At 47.3% G+C, this 18,068-nt stretch overlaps 2 protein-coding genes across 11 annotated transcripts in view; both read left to right on the top strand.

The window, feature by feature from the left end:
• Window positions 1-18,068, top strand: part of LOC133226619 (cytochrome c oxidase assembly protein COX16 homolog, mitochondrial) — a 299,200-nt gene that overhangs the window by 161,067 nt on the left and 120,065 nt on the right. The gene's annotated exons all lie outside the window — the stretch shown is intronic.
• Window positions 1-18,068, top strand: part of SLC8A3 (solute carrier family 8 member A3) — a 118,654-nt gene that overhangs the window by 78,351 nt on the left and 22,235 nt on the right. For 5 of the 10 annotated variants that reach the window (XM_061380278.1, XM_061380281.1, XM_061380276.1 and 2 more), the window contains one exon: window positions 13,405-13,511. In XM_061380278.1, coding sequence (XP_061236262.1) covers window positions 13,405-13,511 — 107 coding nt within the window. Of the gene's footprint in view, window positions 1-13,404; window positions 13,512-14,896; window positions 15,001-18,068 lie in introns of those variants that run through there. The other 5 variants (XM_061380279.1, XM_061380282.1, XM_061380277.1 and 2 more) reach the window with 2 other exon arrangements.

The raw sequence follows: 18,068 nt of genomic DNA, 5'->3' as shown, positions 1-18,068 counted from the left end.
CTATGAAAATCAAAAAAAACCCAAAACATTGAAAAAGCAGCTAACAAACCACCAACAAACCCCCACAATTACAAACGAAACCCCCCCACCCCACGTGTTCACTCTGTGTCGTTTCAGATCAGATTTGCTGGCCATTGAAGACAAAAAAAAAAAGGAAAAAAGGAAGGTTTAGTGTGCTTCAGCACTATTAGGATTTCTTGACTGAAAACCTGGGGTGATCCCCCCTGTACACCTCTAGCACTGAATCCCAGCAGCGCTAAATACTCAACACCCCAGATTTTACTCTGAATTGCAACTGGGCAATCTTTCAGTCTTCTGTGGGTCTCACAGATGGACAGAAGAGCCTCATTTAGCCTTCAAAACTGTTATTTGTGCTGAGGCACGAAAAGGAAAGAGTCCAACTTGACTGTAAACTGATAACTCTTGTCTCTAATAAAAGCCAACTCTTTCTTTGGAGGCTGGGAAAATTTGATCTGGAGTACTTGGGCTAAAATTAAATAGAGCCCAGCACTGCCATCCTGCACAGTCACGCTCCGTCAGAGCAGAGTCATATGTGAAGCTCTGAGGGCTAGTAGGGGCTGTTACTATCATTGCTTTTTAAAGAGGTGTCAATATCATTAGCAGCTTTTTTTCCCTCCTTTTTCCACAGTCACAGATCTCCAAAGTCCATCTCTGCAGGAGGCACCAACTGGTAAATAAACATTTAAAAAACCCCAACCCAGGATAATTTCTAATTTGCTGGAAATGGAATGCGACCTGGCTCTCTGTAGGCAAGTGTGCCTGGCAAAGCCAGCTTTTGCAGATGTGGGCTCTCTCTGCTCTAGACCATCTCTAAGACCTCCATGGGCATGCATTTCCAGCTTCAAGGCTGACTCTGCAGATCCTTCTCAACATTAGGACCATGAAAAAGGTAGTTTTTAGCCTTTCACAGGCTCTTCTCAACAGCTGTAGGAAGTGCAATGCGCCTTCAGTCCTGTTATGAGAGTAGGGCAAGCAGTGTTTTGCCCAGGCAGCATCATTTCTCTTCATCTATTGGCATGATCGTAAGTCTCACCCCTCTCAAGTGGGCTTTTAAGACTACTTCAGAAAGCCCTAAGTGTCTTCCTCTGACTCTCACTCAACCCCTGACTCTGTATTCAGTGACCCAAGCTGGTGAGCATGGTGCCACCTGGCCACCCAGGAGGGCACAAGTAGCGTAGGGACCTGGAGGGCCCAGGGCACATCTTGTGCTCTTGCAGCTTCTGTGCACCAGGAATGCTGATGCAGATAGATCATAGGACAGAAACAAGCTGCTGTGCTGCAGTATGGAGCAAGCACTGCATCGCTCAGGCAGCAGCCCTGGGTGCAGGGAGTGTTCCCCAGCAGTGGGGAGGCTGGGTGACTGTTTAGTGGCAGGGGGCCTTTTGCTCATGTGTTGCATTCCCACCTACTGCAGCTGATTCCTGTCTATGAACCCCAGTAAGTCTTTAATACCATCTCTCTGCTTCTGGAGAACAAAGATGAGTACTGCCTACCCGCAAGTGCAAAGCCAGGGGAGAACCTCAGACCAATGAGTTGCACACTCAGATCCAATTTGTGGTGAATAGCATTGGTTCAGGAGGCTTTTAGCATCTAGAGAGTCTATTTCTCAGCATACATTTCACTCCAATGCCCTTCTGGGGTGGCTAAAGAAGTGGGGTGGGCAGCATGACGGCAGGGAGCAGAGCTAGGGACAGCGTCTGAAAAATAGAATAAGCCACTGATAAACACTGACAGACGTCCTGGTGAACAGACAGAGCAGAACACTCCTGCTCCTGACAGTCTCCCTGGTGTATAGCAGTTTCCTTGTAAGAGTGCTGACACTCACTGCAGGGCACATGTGAAGCAGGCTGGAAGAAAGCAGAGGGTGGAGCAGGGAGGGAGTGATGCTCAGGCACCAGTGGCATTGCAACCCAATTACATTCTGGCTGGGCAGAGAGCTGGGATGGGCCCTCCTTTCAGAAAAAGTCAAAATCAGATTAAAAAAATTCAAGTGTAGCTTTTCCTTTCTCTTCAGAAGCTCTTATCTTGGGATTTCAAGTCCTAAAATGTTGCCTAAGTGCTGTGATGGCAAGGACTCTTGATGGAGTCAGGGAGTTACATTTTTAAGGTGGGATGGCAAAGGGGGAGGTCATTAAACAGCCCCTCATCTGAAAGCACAAGGGATTCATTGTAGAGGTCTGCGTAAGGTTTTAGCTTTCAGAGCAGTTGTCTCATGTTACTGAACCCTCGAGGACTTCTTTACTGATTCTGGGGTGAAGGGTGTTGCACCCACCATCAAGCTGGGTGGAAGACTAAGGCTGGGAGAATGGTTATTCGTTGTTATCAGGCTACAGTTCTAAACAGATGGAGAGAAATGCATGAGACCAGCCTGAATCGGTCATCAGGCTTTGCCAAAAGCACTTCCCACAAAGTGGGATCCACCTGTGAAGGCTGAGATTGGGCTAAGTGTTAGGGTGGAAATTACAGCAGTAAGGTGATAGAGGATTGTTGTTGATTAAAGCAGACCCGCTTGGGTGAATGAGGGCCGTGCAGGTTGTGGTGTGTTTGGATTGTTTGGTGGGTGATGCAGCACTTGTTGCTGTCCCTGGCTGAGCCAGACTGTTCTAGGAAGGGACTGGCTGTGGTGAGGTAGGGGGGCATCCAGTAGTCAGGTCTTTAGGAATTGAAACCATGTCATTGGCAAAATTAAGTGAGGCTTGAAGGATTATCTGCTGCTAGATTTAACCCTTCTGAAACACTCCACTGAAAGTTGGCTGATGATGTAATTTTTGTTTAGTTTATGAATAAGGAGGTGGCTTTTTTAATTGTCCAAAGCTCTGGATTCTGGAAGTGCAAGCCTAGCAGGGCTGGCCTTCTCCCTGGAACCTGCAGCTCCTGCAGAGGAATTAACTCCTGGAAGGTAATGAATGGCCCTGTTCAGTTTTCCCAGGGTGTTTTTATTAGGTAAGATACAGAATTAAAACACCCCCAATGAGTGAAATGAAATGGTGAAACCAAGTATGCTCTACCCTGGTTTTAGTGCTACAGAAAAGAATAGTGAGCCTGGTGGAATGCATGGGGCCTTGGATAAAGATGCTCTGTGTCAGTGGTAGGATATTCAACTTTGATGCTGCTGTGGCAATTCGGCATGCTCTCCCTTAGTTTGGTCACAAGAAGCCTGTGACCAAATCCAAAGCACCCTGGTTCTGGCTCTGTCTCCAGCTCCTTTGGTTCAAATATAATAATTCTATCTGCAGCGTGCAGAGTGGGCTCATTTCAGGCTGGCAGCTGCACAGTGTTGTTTGCAGCTCATTAATTTCCTACAGACTGCTGCTTTGCTGCTCTGTTGAACGTAGCGCAACTCCAATGGCTGGGCTGAACACTGCCCTGCTGAGCTGAAAGCACCGTTGGGGTGGATATGCGGGAAGAGCAGAGTGAGGGAGAGGAAAGAAGGACTCGTGAGGATGATGTCTGGAAAGGTTTGTGATGGAAAGTTTGCTTCACTGCTCACTGCTTTTGATGTGCTTTGAGCACTGAAATCTGGGGATGCTGTCATGTGCAGGAGCCAGGAGGGGGGTCTAGGCAGTCATGGGGTGTTGACATAATGCCACCTCCCATGCTGGGAATTGGGGGGGACTATTCTGACCTTTCTTGGAAAGCCAAATTTCATTGCCAGTGCAGTAAGTGTAGGACAGTGAGTTCTGGGAACAGCCACATTAAGAGAAGCCCTTTTTCTCTGCTTGTGTTGTCTGTGCTGGAAAGATCACTGCTTTAGGCAGTAGGTGCAAATCTCTGCTTGCAGTAGCACATCTGGGCTGTGCCTGTGGCTGATGCCAATCCAGAGGATGTGGCACAGTGTAGACTGAGGACCTGTAATCCCTGCCTGTAACCCACCTTCAGTTCCACCGTAGCCTGGGGTGCCATGCAACACTGCAGGTTTGCTTTTGAGAACCCCACGTCAGACGGGTTTTGCGAATTGTTTGGGAATTCAGAGAAATTAATTTTGAAGAGAGATCAAAGAAACTGGAGCTCAGCTGAGCTACAAACAGCAGGGGGTGGCACACAGCCCTCCAGAGCCATGCCCAGAGAAGAATGTGGCCGGTTGTCCTCTGATGTTGCAGGGTGGATGGCCTGAAGGTGCAGGCTGTTATCAGCACTCACTGGAATGATGAGCTGAGGCAGGGATCAGTGCTAAGGGCACATCCCAGGGCAGCAAGCTCAGGTCAATGGAGGCACGTTCTCCCAAATGAGCAGTGCCTGAAGGCAAGCTGCTTGGGTCTCTTCAAACCTGCCATGACAAAGCACTGAGCAATTTGCAGTGCTGGGGGCTCCCTTGGGCTAACAGGCTTCAGCAATATTTTGCCCTAGGAGGAATTTAAAGTCTTCTGGGGCTGGTGAAGGTTGTTTTGAATCTGACACTTCTTGTTCCTCAACTTCCTCTCCCCCTCCATCTCCACCTTCTCATCCTTGCCAGCATCTCCATGGCAACCCTGTTGCTGAAGAATAGAGAAGACATCTAAATATAGCTTCCAGATCTCCATGCCTTCAGTGAGATGTCTAAAACCAGGGGTGGCAGCCTGAAGCACTGGTCTGCTAATACCAGCCAGTGATGAATGTCTTATGGATGGAATTTGGGAGTGCTGTGGTAGGTCACATCCAGCTGAATGCCAGTTTCATGTTTGCTTAAGACATCTCAAGGGGTTTTGAGGTAGTCCAGGCTACCCCCCTCCTATCCAAGGCACTCCCACTGCTGCACCCGTTCAGGTTTTAGAGTCATTCTCTAGAGCAAACAGAAGCATCTCTGGTACTTTGCCCATCAACCATGACATCACAGGCTCTTGTTGTGGTGTGTTAGACTAAGCTGGATGCAGAAAAATTCAAAGACCTTTAGTAAGGAATGAATTCCCTTCCTTCTTTCTCCACTCTCTTTTTTCTGAATTTTGTACTGTAACCACAGTGGCGTTGTGGCTGAGGCTTTGCTCTTTTCTTAAATTCCTTTCTGAGGGAAAAAGGGCACAGCACGCTCTCAGGGAAGCTGTTCCCCTGGGAACCTGCCCAAGGTAGGGAGGAGAGAAAGGTCCATGCCCAGGGCGCTGGCACTGCTTTGCACCTACACCCGGCTGATACCCAACAGGACTGTCTGGTTTCATGGGCTGCCAAGTTGAATTATTCTTTGCACAAAAGACAAGTGCTTATTGTACTGACCTAAACAAATAGCTCCAGAGGCTGCTGAGACTTTTGTCTGCTCTCTCCTGGCCCTAAAGCATCAAGTCTCACAAGGTTGGCAAGAAAAAGCTGACCTGCAGCAGGCTAGGCAAGGGCCTGCTTGTGTCTGTACCCACAGCTTCAGTATTTGGAGCCAATAGCCTGAAAGGTGATGCACATAGTATAATAAAAAAAATATATATATTAAAAATATATATAATTTTTTTTATATAAAAATATATTTTTTAAGAGGAACTTAAAGATTACAACGGAACCTGAAAATATTTAATGGGGAAAAAATGTAGCTTTATTAAATTTAATAAAGAAAAAAACCTGTGGAGCTGTGCTACTACTCTTGTACATAGCTTATACATAAGCTCAACTTAAATTTCTCAGCTGAGCTGTTCAGCAGCTCAGAGAAAGGGGGTTTAACAAACTCTGTTTTTGCTATCTTTGCAAAAATTCTTAAAGCCAAATGGTGGCATCTTTCCTTGAAGAACCCTGCATATTAGAACACTTAATCATCTTTGAACAAAGTGAAATTCAGACTGCTTTGGAAATATGCTTGTCTGGCAGGGCTGACTGCATTAAGGAAGGCCCCCTGGAATGTTCTTCGGTGCTTCCCCGCCATGACTTTTCCAGCTCTCCACAGCTTCCGAGTTGAGTGTTGTAAGACATTTGCCATTTACTAGCTCCAGTGCCGATGCCCAAGGCTGACACATGGTTATACCACATCTCTTTGAGTTGCCCTGAATAACATAATAGGTACTACTTGTTGCTGTTGCTGTTGTTTGCAGTGCATAACAGCGTGTCCTGGTTTTGGCTGGCTCACCTGCCTGCAACTTAGCAGCTCTGATTTCTCACTGCTGGTACAGTTGCTTGCACCAGTATAAAGGAGGTGTGAAACACTCATGTGAATTAGGCATCATTTCGTGCTTCTTTGCAGGGTTGGGTGGCAGTGGGAAGTGAGAGCTGATCCACTGTGCAAGAAAAAAGCCAAATTGGAAAGTGAAGATGACTGCAATTGCAAAATGACCCCTCTAGTTTTGCTATCAAGGGTGGACATTTTATAGCATTTTTATATATATTATATTTAACATATTTATTATATATGTAATATATAATATATAATAACATATAGTTAACATTTTTATATCTTTTTATTTGGATTAATTTTTTTACCTGCTATTACTGTAAATCTTTTATTGGTAACACTTGAAAGTTTTCTAATGCAAGTAAGGACTTAAAAAATATGGCTTTAGTCTTGGCTATGTCCCTTTAATTATCATGTGTCAGCTACAAAAGCATTTTCAATAGTTCTACTTGAAACATGAGCCAATTTACTAATTAGCCAAGAGTATATGGGGAATACACAAAGGGAAAATGCCTTTCTTGTCAATATTTCTCCTTTATCCCTTACAAAGACCTGGTGTGACATGAACAAATTGCACTGCCAAGAGTCAGCCAGGCAGAGCCCTTGAGCTCCTACGGTCCCAGACAGAGTCCCATGCCAGCCTGGGGAGGTGAGCATGGAAGGGCACACATGGTTTTGAACTGGGGCCCTTGTCTCCACCTTGAGGTACAGCCACTTTTTGCATCGTGCCTTCTTCAGTGGACCTTTCTCCCTCCCTGTGACCTGCTGCAATAGAGATGGATGTCTCTGGGCCTGGCTCTGGCTCTCAAAGGACTGGAGCAGAGGTCCCCCATGTGCTGCTCACTTGGCAGGGATAGGAGCTCGCAGAAGGACTCTAGGACACCTGGGCAGGTCCCAGAGCTTGCCAGTGTAAGGTGGGACAGCAGGGGCATAGGGAGCCCTCCTTGCTATGTGAGTCAGGAGCCAGCGCCAAAGGCTTCTTCCCCCTCCCAAGCAAGTTATACCTTGTCAGCCTGGATGGACATTATGAAGGACTTTCTAGGGGTAAGGAGTTGAAATATGGGGAAAGATTGTCCAGAAAATCATCTCTACTGTGAAGTTTTCAAAAACCAGTTGGGCAAACACCTACCATCCAGCAATAGCTTGGTGGGACTGGCTCTGCCCAGAGGCAGGGTGATAGCTGAGTGCTAACCGCTACTCTGAGCCCTATTTTCTGAAGTTTTTTGGCTCCCTAATAGCATAAAGGAATTTTAGCAAAGAAGAGGAGGTGCTCTAGAGAACTGCACAGTTCCCTTGAATGGGAACCACATCAGATGAAGCAGAATAAGTTGATACATGAATAAGTGATGCTTCCACCACCACACCAAGCTCTTTTTTCTCACTATTCTCATGGCTACATCACCGTAACAACTTCCACACTAGGAGTTCAAAGCATGTAGGGACTGTACCCTACCAAATCCATGTGAGAAATAAAGATCACAGCTACTGCATGGATATAGAAACTGAAGCACGGAAGTATCAATGACTTGATTGGATGGCTTCAGGATAAATACATAGGTTGTATAGTCATTATCACTGCTGAGAACCTTATTTTAATGATAAGATGATTAGTAGTTATTAACTGGCTATCCCATACTGACTTGAAAACAAAGGAGAAAAAATCCAGTTTCTGGTGTGGGCTTCAGTCTATGACACTTTACAGCTGACTGTCCTGGTAGCAAAACTGTTCAGGCTCTTCCTCATTGTGCTTGCTTCACAAAGTGAGATGGCTCTTGCACAGATGTTCTCCCAAGATCCTCATGAATGACACAGCCAGTTCCTGGAAACTGGCCTGCAATGGCTTGTCTCCAGTTTCTGTGTTAGTACCAGTTCTTCTGTAACTCGTACATCAGCAACTTGCACACCTGTGATCTGTTTGAAACGCTATCCTGGCAGTTTGTCTTTCCTGTGAACATCTGCTTAGGGAGTTGGTACTAATGTCTGCTCTGACCTTAGAGGTCTCTTCAGGTCTAACCTCCATCTAGAACAAACTGTGACCATCACCATTAGTTTCAACTGGACACTTCATAACCTGTTCCACTCTGTAGGAGCCAAAAAATCTTCTTTCATGGGCATGAGCTTAAGCTAAATGTGTAGCCTGTCTGTGTTGTCATACTCTGGGTAGGTTCTTAAATTACCAGGATTTTCTGTTGAAGCTGAGATCCCTCAACATCTCTTTTATATGAGTGTTTAGTGAATCTGCTTTGGGATTTAATGATTGTTTCCCTCAAATACCTCCTGGTTTTGTGCTATGTGATAGCATAATCCTTTGCTTCAAAATGGCTCAGGTTGTCCCACTCTAGGTTACTCAATGCACAACTCCATGTGACCATGCCCATTATATCAGGGCTTCTCTTGCTGGCTTCTCTACCTTGCAGGTCAGCACTGTCACATCGCTCTGTTAAATATCTCCCCTCAGGGAAATCTCCTCTGTTGAGCTGGGCAAAGACAGCTAACCTCTGTGCATGGACTTATTTAAGCCCCTCAAATGTTGGCATATTACCTAGTCAGCATTTCTGCTGACTTCTCAATGAGATCTTCTGGCAGGGCGAATAGGTCCTATCTGTAGTTTCATGTTGAAAACCCAGCCCAGTGCAGAGCTCTGGGTAAGAGTCAGGCTGGTACGATCTGCTTTGAACTTCATGCCACAAAGACCTTCAGCTACAGCAAATCTGATGTGGATTTGGATATATCAAGATATGCCAAGAACACTGTGGCTTGACTCAAAGTGTATGCACTAGTGTTTCACATTAATGAGTTACTAAAGATCTCCTGGTACTTCTCACTGTCCCAGGGGTGATTGCCTTGCTGTCCTGGGTGTTTTCCATGCTGGCTAACAGCATCCCACCAGGGACTGTAAATCCTGCCCTTGCACAGCCCTGTTTCAGTGTTGTACACTATGTGACATCTTCTGACTTACACTGTTTTTAATGCTGAGCCTTATTTCACATTCCAAAGTCACGCAGACACATCCTCTTAACATCCTCAGCAATAATTCCTGCAAATGAGAGTTTCCACACAGAAAGATACTCTATATTTTCTAGCACATTAATCAAATAACCATCCAGTTGTTGCCTTATGCATTGGAAGTGGACGTGTTGTCAAATAAAATGATTTTACAGATTATCCTCTGTGCTTCCCAGATGGGGAATTTAGCAACATCATGTGCACAAAGTCCTTTAGGAGAAGATCGATGTCTATTCATTTCATCTTCTGTTGCTTGCTCAGGGAAATCTCCTACTTAATGTTGCTCCCTAGAGGAGCTTTCCCATCCCTAAGTTTTAAACCCAATGATTTTCATTAAGTTGATGTTGAAAGGAGAGTCCTGACTGACATTATCTGAGGACAGCTCAGCAACGAGCCCAGAGAAAAAGGAGCAAAAAAGCAGCTATCATGACTTCTGTATGGCCACATGCTCCCTGGGAACCCTGGCTCTTGGCTTGCCCTGTTGTGTCATATCCCAAACAGAAAGCATTGCTCAGTCTGCTGAAAACACCACTGAGGCCTGGATTAAAGAGCTCTTCCCACCAGTGTACCCATGCAGGGGTTGAGATTGGACTGTGCTGTGGCTTGGTGGTGGGGTTTTGTGGATTGCAGAGTGGCTTTTTGATGCCAGAAGAGGCTTTTGGATGGCTCCAGTTGTTTTCTGCTTTTGAGCTGAGTTATGTCTTGGCTGTGATCAAGCTCAAGAGAGAAAAAGGAAAGCTAGGAAGTGTCATCCTTTCCTCATGCAGGGCAACCAGAGGCTGGGGAATGAAAGTCCCTCGGCTGAGCAAGGTGGGCTTCGGATCTCTCACTTTCCATAGCAGTAAGCATGCTTGTCAGGGCTGCTGTGCCTCCAGCCCCTCTCATGTCTGCCTCTGCCTCCATTAATTTCAAGAAACTGTCAGGATGTTCTTGCAGCAAAATGTTCCCAAGCCTTCTGTTTTGCACGCTCTCTGCCTCTTGGTGTCCTCCTGTCACATCTCTCACATTAACGTGATGTCTTCCCAGGGCAGTGTTACATTCCAGCCCTTCTCCCCATCCATCTCCTCCACTCTCCATGCCTTCTGAGGAGGTAGCTCTCAGTATGGCTGTAGGTGAGAGATGAGATTGTGAGGAGCAATCTGAGTTTTGGCCTCCAGACAATTTATGACAGCTCAGGATGCAGCTTTAGTTATGGTTGCTTTCATAGCCCTGGAAAGGAGAGAGATGCTTGCAGTGGTTAGGGTGCCTGGAAAAGGGCAGCCCCCACCATCCATAGCATACTGTGAGGGGTGCCCTGATGGGCAGCTGGGACAAGGGCACTCCTTTTCTCCTTGCACAGGGAGGTCTGGCATTGCACTGGCTCTGGAGCTAGAGTGAGCAGTGGCTGTGGTTTGGCTGGAGCCCTCCATCCAGCACCACCCGACCACAGGTTCCCACTGCCATGCAGCCCTCACCTCTGTGCTCCTAGGTCTTCACACCTTTAGGTCCCCAAAGCTTTCCTGCTGCAGTGGACCTGCTGAGCACTCACAGCCTCTCAGCAAAGCCGAGGTGGTTGGGCACATCCTCTTTCGTGATTCAGTCAGATGGGGCAAGGGGTGTAAGGCACCTGCAGCTCTGGTCTGTGGAAGTTCTGTCCCCCACTTGTTGTTTCAGAGCCAGGTAAAAGAGTTGTTATTCCTCACAGCTTTGAGTATTTGTTGCACAGGTGAGGGGCTTTCCATACACAGAGCACATGGCTGTGGAGATCATTGGCTGGGCACTTCTTGTCATTAAACAAGCTTTTCTTCTTTGCTCTGGTACATGCACACAACACTCGTTAAGATGGGAGAGCTACAGGAAGGAAGGGGAGGGAAGGGGAGGGGAGGGAGGAAGGAAGGAAGGAAGGAAGGAAGGAAGGAAGGAAGGAAGGAAGGAAGGAAGGAAGGAAGGAAGGAAGGAAGGAAGAAAAAATAAAGAAAGGACAGTTGCTGTATGAAAGCAAACTCAAATGGTGTGCCTGTGTGATACTGCATGGAGTCTGAGAATAGCTCTGTCATGATACAGAACCTGGCTCCTGGGAAACAGGGTCTGTGGGGTTATTTTCCACATTTTTTGCAGACAAACAATCCTGAGTGATTTGGAGGTCCTAGAATGGAAAAAAACCCACGAGCAATGGTAATTACAAGTAGGATTTTAAAAAGTAACCCATGTTCAGGAAGCACAGGCTGCCTTTGAAAATCCCACCTTTTGTTTTGTAGTGTATGAGCAAGGAAAAGATCAGAGCTGTGAATCAGCTGAAGGTTTAACTCTGCAAATCGAACAAGCTTTCCAAAGTTATCACCACGCAACATCTGGTTCAAAAGCCAAACTCAGCTAACCTCTCAAACGAAAATGCAACAACATCATCCCAATGAAGCCTTAGTAGAGCACCAACATTTACACTGGAGACGTATTATGTAAAACCCTACATCCTTCAGGCTGGATTAGTGAAGACTGAAAGGGTCTAGAGAAGGGAAAGGAGCCTTGCTAGCATTAGTGCAGGGTATGGTTAGAGCAAGCACTGGCAAAAATAAAGGTGATTTGGCTTAGAAAGAAGAATGAGAGGCAATTTTTCTTGCATATTCCTGCACTGATGGATATAACAGAGCTTGTCCAAACTCTTCCCTCTATCCTGTATGCCATCAGTTGAAAGACAGGTTTTGGGACTAAGACCAAAACAAGAGCCAGCACAGGGAATGGGTTTTCCACAGTCAAACTGCAGGAGCAGTTATGACTTGAGGATCAAATTGTAGGATGACTGGATAATTTTCTGGTCATTAACAGTATCAGTAGGAATGCAAGCTGCAATGATGACAATTAATTAACTCTCCTATTCTCCATTGTGAAATGGTGATTTTCAGGGAGTTTCTGGCAGTGGCAGCATCCCCAGGATACAGGGCTGGACTGCTCATTCTCTGAAGCACCAAGAGCTACTCGATGAAGGGCATAGGTATTTGAAGCTTGGGGATACTTTTTCCAGACTCTGTGATTGCCAGTCTGGCTTTTCACCTCTTTTCAATCCCCAGCCAAGACTGGTTGTGCACAGCATGATCTGAATGCTGAGGATGGTCAGGATCAAGGGGAGGTCATAGTTGCATGTCTACGCATGGGTACAGAGTTGTGGGAAGCAGGGGGTTATTCACTGGCAGGAGGGGCAGCTGGTCTGATGGCTATCAGGGGCAGATGTTTTGGGGTAAGAGAAATGTGTTCTGTATGGAACTGGCTTTTTGTCTAAAAAATGCAGCTCCAGATTAGGGTTGAGTCTGACTGGAAATCCAGGAGCCCCAAGGTGGCAAGCACCTGCCTGTTTAGAGCAGTTGCATTTATACCAGCATGTAATCATATGGGCTCATTAATGCACGTGCGAACAGTGTTGCATTTAAGCGGGTGTGTGATCAGCCTAGAATAAAAGCATCAGTCCCTCCTGTCACAAGTGAGGGGCGAGGTTGCATGAAGCCTTGCAGCCACCAAGAAAGTGAAGGGAGTGCAGGGGTCACTTTCATCCCATGACAGTTAGTGCAACCCTAGCAGGAAGGAGGCATCAGGTTGGAAGTACCTTCAACTCATTTCCCTTGTTCTGTTTGCGTGTGAAAGCCAAGGGATGGTGACCTCTGCATAAGGCATGTATTTGCCATGAGAGGAAGCCACAGCACAGTAAACTCTTCTGCAAAATGGTTCAAGAACTTGCAAGAAATTTGCTGAAGGAGAGATGTAGGATGTGTTGTCCCACTGCTCCAGCAGCCAGCAGCTCTCAGAGCAGGTTGATGATGCTAATGAACCTTCATCACCCAGAGTTCCCTCTGACATGAATGATATCAGAGCTGCAGATTGCAGGGTCCTTCCCAGTCAATGTGGTCAGCAGGTGATGCTGGCAGGGAGGCAGCAGCATGGTGCCCATAGGGTGTGTGTGCTTGTGCATCTGCTTTTGCACATGTGTGTGTGTATGTGTGTGTGTGTGTGTGGTGGGTAGCAGGGTGAGGGAAACCTGCTTCCCTGCTGGCCATCAGACCTCACTGCTGGTGGCTCCTGAGCCCCTCGCTGATTTGCTGGGGAATCAGCAGTATTTTTGTCTGACTTCGCTTTGCACGGTGCGGCCTGCCATCATGCCTTTGGGTTAAATAGAAAACTGGCCAGTACCACTTGCAGCAGTGGGGCTTTAGTCTTTCTCAAGGGCCATGTTGAGCTTGTTCAGTGGGTGAGAAAACTTTGACTCTCTAATGCACCCATTCATCTCCTTCCTTCACTTTTGCTTCTCTGTTCCCTTCTCCTCTTTATGACCCTTACTATTTTTCCATCCACAGCAAAACAGTTCACATCAAGGTAATTGATGATGAGGAGTATGAAAAAACCAAGAATTTCTTCATTGAGCTGATGAGTCCCCGCATGGTGGATATGAGTTTACAAAAAGGTGTAGTACTGGCCCCGCAGACTAACATTAACGTTCTTTCCTCTTCTTTTCCATCTCCTTCCTCTTCTCCTCCTCTTCCTTTGATGTCTCTCTGTCTCCAACCGCTCTGACCTAAACACTGCTGTGCGCACACACTGTGTCACATGGTACCCGTGGGGTGGCATGGGGAAGTGATGCTGGGAGTAGGAGAGGCAAAGTAGCCAGGGGTGCAGAGAGAGAAGGGCGAAAAGCAGTCCTGCTTGTCTGTATTTCTGTGGTAGCTTAAGACAGACCTTCTGCCATGCCCACTACAGGGTCCAAGCAAATTTTATGGTGTCAGTGGGAAGATGCTGGCTAGAAACATACCCAGCATCTCAGGAGATCATCACGCAGCCCAGGTCCTGTGGTGTGTCCTGGTCAGACCCATGTCAGAAAAAGACAGGAATCAAGGCCTGGTAGAGAAGCAGCTCCTATAACTTCTGAGAAGGACTTTGCAAAGGCTGTGCAGCCCTCAGTGCAGCTGCTGCGGAGTGGCTCTGGGAGGGCAGAAAGAGCTGATGCTCCACGTTGGTTTGCCGGAGGGCTCACAGTAGCTGTGTGCATTGCAGGGGTGCTGGACGGAGCCAGGAGAGAAGGGACAGCCCCACTCCAGTGGCCAGGGTATTTCTGTTTGAGCCTTAGAGGTATTTTAGTGCCATTGTGTCCCTTGTGAGGTCCCAGCAGTGCTGTCTGCTCCCTGGGAATGCTGTGTCTTCACCCATCGGTCACGTCAGGGGGGGAAAGACAGATACTATCAAGAAGAAAAAGCAGTAAGAGGTGCCATTTTAAAAATGGAAATTAGAACTATCAGCCTCCTTTGCAGTTGACAGAGCTGTATTCAGCCTGCTGGCAGAATCCCACTTCACCCCACTGGGGAATGTGTCTGTGAATGCCCATCTCTCTCTGTCCCCTTCAGGCTTCCAGCCCAGAATCTCTACAGATTTATTATTAATTTTAAGGGTAGTAGAAGCAATTGATCTTCCAGCTAAAATGCAGTGGGTACCTCAGGGTGGTCCCTGGTGATTTCCAGGCAGCCAACACCCTTTCCATTACCATCTGACACTGAAAACAAATGCGTTGCAGAAGTCGCCTTCCACTAACCATCAGCAAGGCCCTCCTCCCCCTTCCCTTCCCTCCCTCCTCACCTCCTCGTGAGCTCCCTCTCCTTTTAACACCCTCCCGCTCCCTAAGGAGCAGCTGTGATGGATGCCCCGTGTCCAAGAGGCAGGCCGACGTGCACCACGCTGGCGGGGAAGGGGCTGAGTGCCAGGAGCCTGCACTGCTGCCGCCACCGCCGCTGCTACTGCCACCTCACCTCTGGCCAGCTGACCTGCTGTACACAGTTGTCTTTCTTGTTGTCCCTACAGGAAGACCGTAAGGGTTAAGATAGTAGATGAGGAGGAATACGAAAGGCAGGAGAATTTCTTCATTGCCCTTGGTGAACCGAGATGGATGGAACGAGGAATATCAGGTGTGAGATCCCTTATGAAAAAAAAAAATGAAAAAAGAAATAATCAGAGTCAAGTCTCCAAACCCCAAATCCAGAAAATATAACCTTCTTTCTCCTCCTTTCCCCTCCCTCCTTTTATCCTCTTCCTGTAGATGGATCGGTTTTTACTCTCTGCCCTCCTGTATTCTTGCTTTCACCCTGTACCGGTGTCATCTCTGCCTTTTAGAGCCCATCTTACTTATGATCCTACTGTTGTGCAATGCTTGAGCCTTGGAGGCTGCATTATTTTGATTTGGTTTCCTTGTCTTGATATGTTTCTTTGTTCTGAGCACACCTCTGCTGTTTTCCCCTCTCCTGCTCCTTTGCCAGGACCTTGGGGAATGAGAAAGGCAAGAGAAGGGTGTAATGCATGGCTGCCCCTTCAGCTCTTCCCGTATGCCCTCCCAGTCCTCCCCTCTGTTGTATGCCAGCAGCATTGCCTTGGTGCTCTTGGGTGCCTATGCACTGCAGTGAAAAGCCTGTGAGAGAAGAGGGAAGGTGTGAGGTATCTTGTTTTGCTTTAAAAAAGAATTTAAAAAAAAGGGAAAAAAAAGGTCCTCCATGGCTTTCATCTGAAACCCCCCTTAATGTGGCACAAACAATAGCAGTCTGTCATGTGGAGGGTGAAGGGCTCTGCTGAGGTCCTTCTTCATCAGCAGTGAGACCCAGGATCTCCCAGCAGAGCAAGATTATAGTGGGAGTAAACCCTGACTTGTGTTTTTTTCCTTTCCTACATGTGTCTTTGTCTTAGTGCAACTTGTGTTTGACTTTTTTTCTCCCTGAGTGGGTCTTGCCATTGGATTCACCAGCTTTGAGGCGGCCCAGGAGGGCCAAACTTTAAACAGAAGCATTTTACATGAGGGTATCCAAATCCACCTTCTGAGCGTCTGATATAGAGTGGAGACAGACATGTGTACCTGTCAGCTGATTTCTGCTCCTGGCAGTTGCTCATGCATCTCACAGCTTTCCCTTGCTGAAGCATCTCCCATCTCTTATCTCTCCAGCACAGCAGCTGCCCTCTGGCCAGTCCAAGCTCCCATGCACAGCTCTCCAGGATGTTTGGGATAGATGCAGCTTGCATTAGCATGACAATGTCATACAGCATTCCTGGGTTTGTAAAATGTAAACCCAAAGAGGATTCATAGTTTAATGCCTTTAGACTGCCTCTGACAGCCTGTAGGCCACGAGGGACATTAGGATTTGTGTGTCTGTTGAGCACAGGCCCTCAGGTTTCACCAAAGTCCAACTGCCCTTGAGTGGAAGCAGTGACCAACCTGCCATATCCAGTGAGGCCATGTCCCAGCAGTTAATTGCCTTTAAGGGTCAACATGTGAGCACAGCTTCTAGGTAGAAGTTGTTTGGCCTCGGCTTGTAGCCTCTAGTCATTTTCCTACTTTTCTCTGTCAGATGACAGAACTGTATAGTATGCCACAGCTTCTGTGTATCTGCTTACTATACCCATATTACACTTGGATGTTTTCTGTGAGTTTAAGGAGATTAAGCTCTTTGAATCTATCAGAAAAGTGTTCAGACCTAGGTCAAAGTTTCCAACCCTGGAATCACCCTGGGGTTTCCTCTTAACATGTGCCACTTCCTCAGCAGGTACAGGAGGAAAATCAACTGCCTCTGTCTCTCTCCTGCTTATGCACTTGGCATCTTGGAACATCACACTGAAGCTTCTGCTCAGTTGTCTGCTCTCTGCAAGCCTTGCATCCTTTCCTAAACCAGTGAGCTTCAGGGTACGCAGTCAGGATTGGGCTGGGTTTTGTGAAGTCCTGCTCTTCTTTTTCCCATATAGGCCATGCTGCATCTGGCTGAATAAAAACACATATTTGAAAAAAAAAAATCCAAATAGCTCCTAACATGGTTCAGTTGTAAGATGTCCTTGTTTTTATTAGGACAGACGGATTGCTGTATTGTGTGTCTCTCATTTACACCAGCATCGGCTGGAGTCAGTGGAACTTCCTGAATTGCAACAGGCAGAGGGCATCAAAAGCAGCGTGACCAGCAGGTCGAAAGAGGTGATCCTGCCCCTCTGCTCTGCTCTTGTGAGACCTCACCTGGAGTATTGTGTGCAGTTCTGGTGTCCTCAACATAAAAAGGACATGGAACTGCTGGAACAAGTCCAGAGGAGGGCCATGAGGATGATCAGGGGACTGGAGCACCTCCCGTATGAAGATCGGCTGAGAAAGTTGGGGCTGTTCAGCCTGGAGAAGAGAAGGCTGCGTGGAGACCTCATAGCGGCCTTCCAGTATCTGAAGGGGGCATATAGGGATGCTGGGGAGGGACTCTTCATTAGGGACTGTAGTGACAGGACAAGGGGTAATGGGTTAAAACTTAAACAGGGGAAGTTTAGATCAGATATAAGGATAGACTGGATATATTCTTTCCTGTTAGGGTGGTAAGGCACTGGAATAGGTTGCCCAGGGAGGCTGTGAATGCTCCATCCCTGTCAGTGTTCAACACCAGGTTGGATGAGGCCTTGGGTGATACGGTTTAGTGTGAGGTGTCCCTGCCCATGGCAGGGGGGTTGGAACTTGATGATCTTAAGGTCCTTTCCAACCCTAACTATTCTATGATTCTATGATTGTATTCTATGAAATGAGAGCTGGACTGAATGATCTGCAGCACAGAGCCCCCACGTAAGGAGCTTCAATCACCAATGGTCAGGGTGCACCCTCGGATGGACCCTATTTACCGGGAGGAGGTAAAGGACCATGCTGAAGAGGAGATGCAGAGCCCTGGTTGGCTTCTTAAGAGAAAAGTCAGAGTGAGAGCACCGTGGGATTAAAATCTGAGAGGCAGGAGATTAGAACGCATTTGTAAATGCTGCTGGCACAAGGTGGCACAGTCGCTGCACCAATTCCAGGCCATCTGGAAAGATCCCCAGCTCTGTAGTGCTGCACATCATGGCATCCCCAACAAGCATACCTTGTGCCTGGGATGAAGAATACAGAACTATGTGAGACTCTCATCAGGAGTGACCGAGAGCAGCTGCTGTCGCCAGCATCTTCATGGGGTGCACATGAGAGCAGCTGGCTCCCGGCGGA

The sequence above is a fragment of the Neopsephotus bourkii genome, unplaced genomic scaffold, assembly GCF_033783945.1.
Source record: "Neopsephotus bourkii isolate Nb327-2 ecotype Australia unplaced genomic scaffold, CSIRO-AGI_Nbou_v1 NB_1792, whole genome shotgun sequence".
In the NCBI taxonomy this organism is placed as follows: Eukaryota; Metazoa; Chordata; class Aves; order Psittaciformes; family Psittacidae; genus Neopsephotus; species Neopsephotus bourkii.
Note: the sequence above shows the minus strand (reverse complement) of the source record. Positions and strands in the feature narration are given on the sequence as shown.